This window comes from Arachis hypogaea, chromosome 1 (genome assembly GCF_003086295.3).
Source record: "Arachis hypogaea cultivar Tifrunner chromosome 1, arahy.Tifrunner.gnm2.J5K5, whole genome shotgun sequence".
NCBI classification, from domain to species: domain Eukaryota; kingdom Viridiplantae; phylum Streptophyta; class Magnoliopsida; order Fabales; family Fabaceae; genus Arachis; species Arachis hypogaea.
Genome location: NC_092036.1, coordinates 109,964,887 through 109,974,820, shown reverse-complemented (window position 1 = coordinate 109,974,820; position 9,934 = coordinate 109,964,887). Strand labels below are relative to the sequence as shown.

The 9,934-nt window shown below is 33.0% G+C and overlaps 1 protein-coding gene across 1 annotated transcript; it reads right to left on the bottom strand.

Annotated features, from left to right (window-relative positions):
• Positions 1-5,504: 5,504 nt before the first annotated feature.
• LOC112772669 (uncharacterized) lies at positions 5,505-9,126 on the bottom strand. The gene is made up of 5 exons (XM_025817667.1): positions 7,701-9,126; positions 7,493-7,548; positions 7,276-7,411; positions 6,516-7,182; positions 5,505-5,508 (listed from the first exon to the last, which is right to left on the bottom strand). Exons 1-5 carry the CDS (start codon positions 9,124-9,126, stop codon positions 5,505-5,507), a joined length of 2,289 nt encoding a protein of 762 aa, XP_025673452.1.
• Between the last annotated feature and the right edge of the window lie 808 nt (positions 9,127-9,934).

The window sequence follows — 9,934 nt, the reverse complement described above, 5'->3', positions numbered from 1 at the left end:
AAAAAATTGATTAATTTATATTGTCTTTTTATATTTTTTTTATTTTTATTTTTATTTTTGTCATATACAATACAACATGTCCACTCAATTACTCAAATACATTACACTAAAATCTCATACACAATACATATACATCCAGTGACATACATTACACTAGAAGTTTTTCTCTAACCACTAAGAATCAAGCTTAGCGTGGTTCTCGCCTTTCTAGACTAATGGGCTGGCTTCTTTCCTTTTGTGTGTCCTGAATCATTTTTATTTTTTTTTGACGTTCGATAATTCATAAGCATGCTGGTCACTCATGTCTTAAAAAACACATTGTTGGTCATTCTCTTTATGCAAGTTAACAAATCACATCCTTCAAACCGGAAAAAAAAAATTCGTTTTTCTCCTTTAAAAGATGTTAAAATGACACTTTAATCATTTTTATTTGTAAAAAATACACTTTTTTTTCTTATAATTTTTAAAAAATCTCCTCTTTAATTCATTTTAATTTTTTTTGTATTAATTAACGTTAATTTTATCCATTTTAAAAAAAAAATAAATTATTCTTTTACAAAAATACTTTTTAACAAAAAATTTATTTTTTTAATTAAATTTTGTTTGCCAAAATACTTTTTAATAAAATTCTTTTTAATGATTAAATTATATTTTTACCAAAATATTCTTTTAAAATTTTTTTAATGATTAAATTATTCTTTTTCTAAAATATTCTTCAATAATTTTTTAATTATTAAATTGTGATTTTACTAAATTTTTCATTAACAATTATTTGTGTACTTTATTATTAATTTTTTCGATATCAATATATATTATTTTAACATTATATTAAAAAAATTTTACCACTGCTAGTATGTATAACAATTCATATTAATAAATAATTTGTTTCATAGAACTATTGAAAATTATTAACAACTTTATTAAAATTTAAAAACAAGTTGAGATGGATAAATCCCAAATTTAAAAAATTAACATCTCATTCCTTCACATCTTTACAAAGCAATTTCCTTAATAATTAAAAAATTATTGAAGGGTATCTTAGAAAAAAAATTTAATTATTAAAAAAATTTTAAAAAATATTTTGAAAATAATACAATTTAATCAATAAAAAAATAATTTGTTAAAGAATATTTTGGTAAACAAAATTTAATCACAAAAAAATAAAATTTTTGCTAAAGAGTATTTTTGTAAAAGATCATTTATTTTTCTTGAAAAATTGGTAAAGTTAATGTTAGTTAACATAAAAAATTTTAAATGAATTAAAAAAAGAGGTTTTTTAAAAGTTATAAAAGAGGATAATATACATTTTATAAATAGAGAAGAGAGAAATATTATTTTAACATCTTTCACAAAAAAAAAGTAAAATTAAAAAAAAAACAAATCACATCCTTTATTTTTTTTTTCTAACTACTCTAAAACACACTTCTTTTTAAGGTGGTGGCATCAAGCAACGTTTTGATAATTGCATTACAGGACTAAATTCCCATTTTGGTCCTAAAATTCACGCTATTATTCATTTTGGTCTCCAAAATTCAAAATTACTTATACTGGTCCTCCAGATTTAAGTTTGGGCACCAATGTGGTCCCTCGACTCTTTTCGGTGATGATTAGGCAAATGGAGTGCTGAGATGACACTCTTCCTGTCACGTTGGACGCTGTAACGACTAGTTGATGTGGTAAGGATTGTATTTATATCCAATTTAGTCCCTGAAACCCTAATTATCTTATTATTTATCTGAGTTATAATAACAAAATTTTAATAAGGAAGGACTAAATTGGATACAAATACAATCCTTACCACATCAATTAGTCGTTACAGCGTCCAACGTGACAGAAAGAGTGTCATTTCAGCACTCCATTTGCCTAATCATCACTAAAAAGAGTCGAGAGACCATATTAGTACCTAAACTTAAATCTGGAGGACCAGTATAAGTAATTTTAAATTTCGGAAGCAAAATGAATAATCACGTGAATTTCATAAACTAAAATGGAGATTTAGTCTGCATTACACTATAGCAAGATTTCTAGGCTTATCAATACAAAACAATGAAACATTGTGCATCCAAGGGGATGGATGGTGAACTCATCATGAGATAAGTCAATTCTGCAAATTATAAGAAACTAGTAGTAAGATATTTTTATATTATAAAAGTTTTATTACAAATTTTTAAACTAGACACTTTACTGAAAATTGAAAGACAATGTTGAGAAATACACCTACATAAGACAATAGCTTTGCATTAAATCATTAATGTAATAGTGTTGTTATATGAATAAAATTATAAGTAATTCACATTAATAAACTAATATTTATCCAATTTTACGCGAATCACCCAAAATAAAAAATATAACGTAAATCACCCTAATTATATCTTTATGCAAATCAAATAAGTCATACTAAATTTAGTTTTTTATATAAATCAAAACAGTCTGATTCAATTTATACATATTTGCATGCTGTCCTAATAAATCTAATCAGACTATTTCGTTTTATGCATGCATGCATGTTATTCTAGTAAATTTAAACAAAATGATTAGATTTACTAAAACAGTATGCATACATACATAAATAAAAATAGGGTGATTAGATTTACTAGGATAGCATGTATGTATGTATAAATTAAACATGTGTGTTTCCATTTATAATATGTAATTTAAGAAAAATAATTAAAATACTATATCAACAAAATTATCATTTAATTTATGAAATTAAATTTAAAAATTATTTCTTTAAAATATTGATACACTATGCATAAACATACATTATGATTTTTTAAATAAATCTTTTATTTATTGATATAGGTAATTTATAACATATTTACTAATTTTATAAAAGTGTATGTTATATTTCTTTAATATTATTTTTAATTCAAATTTTTAAAATTAAATAAAAGATATCAATCATTAAAATAATTATATCATTATTATTTATAATTAAATAAACTATTTAAATAATTTTCATATTAATTTAAATATTTTCAAATTAATATTTTTATTCAACATGTTTAAGAACAAAAAATATGAGATTAATTAAATCGATAAATATTTATTTTTTTAACTAATGATACCAGATTTAAGTCTTAATTTTTTAGAAATAAAAAAATATTTTGTGATATTTTTTAATAATGTCTTACATTGTGTAAATCAATTATTTTTCAGAGTTAAAACAAAAGAAAAATTTCCACCATTGGGAACCAATACGTCGTTGATTCAGCATTTGATAAGGTCAAACAGCCATTTGGGCAAGGAAATGTATCTTTGAGATATCATTATGTATTCCAAACTTAAATTTCTATTATCAATTTTGAGAACCAAGTTTTCCATGATTAAGTTAAGATAACTAATATAAAATTTTAAAATTCTTTCATATCTTGATGAAACGACAAAATATTAATCAATAAAATTAGATGTTTAAAGATTTTTTTAAATTAAATCTCCAGTTAAATCGTTGCTGGTTTTTCTTTTTTTTTTTTTTGGTGACTAAATAGAAAAGAAAGAAAAAAGAGACAAAACCAAATTAATTGGCTAGGGTCATATCTAAATCTATTAGATGTTGAAGCTCACTCCATGGTTGGCTCCAATTCGAGTGAATGTCCGCGACAGAAGCAGCTGCTTTAGCCATACAATCTGCAACACTATTTGCAGTCCTCTGAATTAAAAGAATAGAGACTCTCCAATTCCAATTCATAACCTCCTGAATATGCTTTGCCAAATCCCATTCCGGAATATCCTTACTAAGCATTCTTTGGTTTACCAAGAAAAGAGCTTCTAAACAGTCTGTTTCACAAATAATCTCACGAAATCCACTCTCCCAAGCAAGAAGTAAACCTCTCCAAATTGCATACAATTCAGCAAAAAGAACACTGCACACTTCGACTTTTCCAGTGCAACCTTTCAACCAACATCCATCAGGATTGCGAATAATACAACCAAAACCAGCATAGCCAGAAGGAGCAAACCAACTAGCATCACAATTCAATTTAACAGAATGAACTGGAGGTGGAACCCAATGCAAACAAAGTGAAGGAGGAGACAGAGATTGATGCATAGCAAAAATAGTGTGAAACTCCCTTACTGAACTACGAATCAAACTCACTACTTTACTAGCACTCCATGAATCATCTATATTAAATAAGTCATGATTTCTGCTTCTTCAAATCCACCAGATAGTCGAAAAGAAAAGAAAAGCATCTCCACTCCTTGCACCTCTGTAGAGCCAATCATGTAAATTCGACTTATCTGAATACAAGCCTAAAAGGGTCCAGACCTCCTTGGCACTAGGGCACTCCCGAAGACAATGAAGAATGGATTCAGAACCATTCTGACACCGATGACAGGTGCTAGATAAAGCTAAACCACGACCCAAACGAAACTCTGCTGTAGGAATAGCATTATGGAGACTGAGCCAAATCAAGAACTTATACTTCTCAGGAATATGCAGACGCCATACCCACAACCAATTATCATGCTCATTCCAGTCAAACTTTCTTTTGGCTAGCCAACTGTACCCACTCCTAGGTGAGTAGAGTCTAGAAGATGCCACACCCCACGACCAACCCGAACTCTCTCCAGCATTCAAATCCGGATTATAAGCATTCAAACGCTGTTTGACATCTTCTGGAATGATAGAGAAAATATCATAGAGATTCCATTGACCATCTTTCCAAACGTCTCTAATAGTTAAATCAGAGTCAGATATATGTACAAAAGGGACATCTTGAGCAATTGGGCCCTCAATACTCCAATTGTCAAACCAAAAAGATTGATCAAGTGACCCAACGCACCAAGAGAAGGCATCCTTAAGAGCACCAAAAGCCTTTGAGATACTCTTCCAAACATGAGAAGCATTGCAAGGGACAGGGCCATCTAAAACTCCCTCATTCCTCAGATACTTCGCCCTCAATAGAGCAACCCAAGGCTTGTCCTGACAATGAAAAAGTTGCCACACCAATTTACCAAGTAAAGATATATTAACACACGCAGGGTCTCTAACACCCAGGCCACCAAATTTTTTTGGAGTGATCACGGTCCTCCAATTAACAAGAGAAAGACCTCTACCATCAACTTGACCCTTCCAAAGGAACTGTCTCATCATAGAAGATAATTTATCACAAACCCAATTTGGAAAAAAGGATACCTGCATATGATAGACAGGAATGGATGCTGCAACAGAATTGATCAGGCAAAGTCTCCCTGCTTTATTTAGAAGCCTTCCTTTCCAATTAGCTAATCTTCCCCTCACCTTTTCAATCACCGAATGAAAAGAAGCCCTACTGGTACGGGAATGATTAAGGTTAACTCCAAGATATCTTCCTAAGTCCAAAGCAAAACGTATTGAAGAAACACTAGTAAAAATATCTCTTCTACGAGCAGTCACATTTTTAGAACAAAAAGCTTTAGACTTTTCAAGATTCACTTTCATGCCAGATGCCTTGCAAAAAATATTAAGAGAATGCATGACCATTTGGACCTGACTTTTTGTAGCCTGGTAGAAGAGTAAGAGATCATCTGCAAACATCAAATGAGAAAATTTTGGGCCACCCCTAGTGACAGAAACTGGTTTCCACACACCCTCGACCACCTTATGAGATATATAGCAGGCAAGTCTTTCCATACAAAGCACAAATAAGTAAGGAGACATTGGATCGCCCTGTCTAAGTCCCCTTCTAGGAGCAAAACTATCCAATCTATTCCCATTCCACATAATAGAAAGAGAGGATGCACGGACACAAGTCATAATCAAATTAACAGTGATGATAGGAAAACCAAAAGCAATGAGAGTACTCTCCAAAAACCTCCAATCCACCCTATCATAAGCTTTTTCAAGATCAATTTTAAAAGCAAGAGTACCTTTCTTGGGTTTTGTGTGCTTCATGAAATTCAAAATTTCTTGGGCCACAATAATATTATCAGGAGCACCACGACCCGGAATAAAACCTCCTTGTAAAGGACTAACAATATCTGGAAGAAAAGGCCGAAGTCGGTTAGTCAATACTTTGGTGATAATTTTATAAACAACATTACACAAGCTAATAGGCCTGAAATCCTTCATAAAGGTAGGATTATCAATTTTAGGAATAAGCACAATCAGAGTTTCCATGATGCTAGGATTTAAGAACTCTCCCAAAAAAGCGCTCCGGACAATATTCCAAATCTCAGTGCCTACTATCTCCCAATATTCTTTAAAAAAATAAGCTTGAAAGCCATCTGGACCAGGAGCCTTAAAAGGGCTCATACTGAATACTGCTGACTTGACTTCCGCAAAAGAGACAGGGTCAATTAACCTAGCACAAGCCTCAGTGCTTAGAGTGGGCATCGGAACATCCCCTAAACAATCAACTTCAACCTCTTCCGTTGTACCAAAGAGATTCTTGTAAAAAGAGAGGGCTTCTTCCTGGAGAATATCTGGATCAGTAGACCAAGACCTATCTCTAACATATAATCCATGTACTCTATTATGGTTTCTACGCACCAAAGTCTGAAGATGAAAGAATTTAGTGTTTCTATCCCCATACTTGACCCACTGCTCTCTAGATTTCTGGTACCAAAAAAGTTCCTCTTGCAATAAAAGCCTATTATAATCTTCCCTCAGTTCAGCTTCTTTAATTCTCAGAGATAACACATCGGTAACCTCCAAACGCCGTTGAATCTGATCAATCTGATATTCCAGCTTATTTTTTCGCACAAAAATATTTCCAAAAATCTTTGAGTTGAAGTCCAAAGAAGCCTGTTGAACCATCTTAAGCCTTTCAGTAACGCCTCCAAACTCTTGATTCCAAGCCTTACTAATAACATGTTTATAAGAAGGATGTGTTGCCCACGCAGCTTGGAACCTAAAAGGACGAGAACCTTTCACTCTGGGGCTACCATGACAACGAACTAAAATAGGACAATGATCAGAATGAAGCCTGCTAAGAATTTCAGAATAACCCTCAGGAAACATTGACATCCACGCCTCATTAACTAGAGCTCTATCCAACCTTTTAGCCAAGTCCCTGCTAGCCTGAACTGCTCTATACCAAGTATATCTCCTACCAGTCACTTTAAGATCAAAGAGCTCACAGTCATCTAGAGTAGTAGCTAATAGACTAGCTCTGTGAGAAGAAAAATAAGCACCTGTACTCTCATCTGGTGCCACAATCTCATTAAAATCACCAATGGCCATCCATGGTCTATTATGGCCTGAATTAATAGAACGCAAATGATCCCAAAGCATACATCTTTTTTCGAATTGAGGACTCCCATATACTGCACTACAAAGCCAAACTAAGTTACCCACACTCACTTTCACTGTGATACATTGGTCAATTTGATCAATAACCACACAAGAAGCATTAGCAATAGAAGATAGAAACCAAATGCCACCCCTGTGTCCTACTGCTTCCTCAATACCAACACAATGAAAACCCAACTTATCCCAAAAAATTTTTAAATTATTAAACATGGTATGAGTCTCAAAGAGAAAGAAGAAAGATGGTTTATATATTCTCACCAAATTTTTGCAATGCACACGGGCCATCTTGTTAGACGCACCCCTCACATTCCAGGCTATGATATTGAAACTATCCATAAAAAACAGCAAAAAGGGAGCTCCAATAACAAACCCGAGACTCAACATGTTGTCCCTGTCTTCGACAATCCTGCCTTTAATGGACTCTCAAGTGGCAGCCCAATTTTCTCCGTCGAAACTTGCACCATACCTGCCGTCGATGCTCCATCCTTATCTACTGGTGAATTCTGCAAAGAGTTTGGGCGAGGACGCTTTCGCACAGTGCCATTTGTTGTCTCACATTGCTGCTGATAATGAACATGGTGCCGGGTCCCCGAAGAAGCCACACTAACCGATTTTCCAATATTGATGCCCCTGCTTAATTTTACTTTGGATCCAGTAGCATGTGTTGTACGTTGGTGGTTAGGCCTTGTCCAAGTACTGGTAGCCTTGTTAGGAGTCTTCTTTGCTTTTGGTTGGACCTGATGGGTACTAGGAGAAGGCTTTTGACCCATTTTATACTTTCTTTTCCTAATCACTTGAGTCCAACCTTCCAAATCCTCATGTTGTGCATGGTCTATATGAACAGCATGCAAATCACTCTCCACTAAATCCGGGACAATAACATTTACAGTCTCATCTCCAAGATTCTTGCCAAAATGAAAACTTGCCTTTTCCACATGCACTGGATTTTTTGAATTTGAGCTTTCTGGCTGTTTTGCTACATCGCTGATCACCTTGGCATTAGTTCCTCCTCCTGCATTGCTGTCAGTCTTGCACACCTTCATATCATGACCAAACTTGAGACAGGAGCCACAAATAAGGTGAAGACTTTCATATTCAACCTCATATTCAACACCTTCAACAAGAATCTTCTTAGTCACTGGCAATCCTAAATCTATCTGAACACAGGCTCGAGCATATCGTCCTCTTTCAGCTAATTTTGTTGCCAAATCAACCTTAACGGGAATGCCAACTGCAGCCGCAACACGGAGCATTGCATCTTCTTGGTAGCACCAAATTGGTAATCCAGAAATTCTAATCCACACTAAAGTTGCTCCAAAACAGTTTTCACTTGATCTAAACTCTTGGTCCCAAGGCTTCACAGCCACATAATTTCCCTCAATCATCCATGGACCTCCTAAGAGAACCTTTTCTCGCTCCTCAGCCACATCAAACTTCACAAGAAAGTAGTCAAAGCCCACGTCCAATAAATCAAAACCTCCCTTAATCCTCCATACCGTTCGGAGTTTATGAGACAATGCAGTGTAGCTATAATGTTTACCTAGCACCTTAATCACTATAGCATCCTTATAAGGTTCTGCCAAGCAATTCTTAGCTTCTTGGGTAAATGTGACACTCGGTGGTAAGAGATCTCCTTGCTTCCCAGAAACTATCGCAATGTTATCTCCCGATAAAGTTTCAACAAGTGAAAAAGCTTTAGCAATCTTGGAACCCACAACTTTGTCCCTGAAAGAAACCTTCAAAGGCTTAGAAACCCCTCCCGAAATATGATCCTCCTTTTCTCCTGATGCAATCCCTCCCCCGCTCTCCCCCTTATCTCTTCCGCCGACATTATCGGCTGCCTCACCGTGTTTCACCCTCAAAGTCTCTTCCCCGCTCACTCCACCGCTCATCTTCGATTTTCAAAATTGTACAGAGTTGGTTTTTCTTTTTTAAGAAAGTGTAATTGTTACTTCTTCTTTTTTTTAATTATTTTTTTTACATGCTTCTTTTTTTAATTTTGTCATTATTGTTGCTACCATCAATTCCGCTATTATCGTTATTGTCGTCACTGTCATTTTCTTTGTCTACTACTATTTTTTCTTTTTTCTTCTCATTCTCTTTCATTAATCATTATCATCATTATTATTATTATTGTCATCTTCTTTTTCTTTTTCCATAAATATTCAACAAAAATATTAAATATAGAAATTTTAGTATACAATATAAAAAAATACAACACAAAAAAATTATGTTATATCAAATAAATTTTTGTATTATATACAAAAGTTTCTATGTTATATTCATAAATTTGTGTCATGTACAAAACTTTATGTATTGTAATTAAAAATTTATATGCTTTGTAACAAAATTTGTGTGCTTTTTAGTAAAATTTCTGTCTTTTGTAATAAATTTTTTGTGCTGAAAAAATGCAAAAATAAAGAACTACATGATATACGTGTATATTTTTTTGTTAGATTTGTATCAATTTAATTGGATATGATTATCAAAAATATTGATATATATAGCATAACTGAATATTAGTATTTGCCATCGTTACTCCTTTGCGTCGAAGACTATTCTTCATTGTTTAAGAAATTATCCCAAAAACAGAATTGTTTGGGATCGATACAGAAATAATTTCCAACTTGATCTTATGCAATGGATTTATAGAAATAAGCGGAATAATGTCTTTCTCTTTTTTGTTGTTATTTGGTAGAT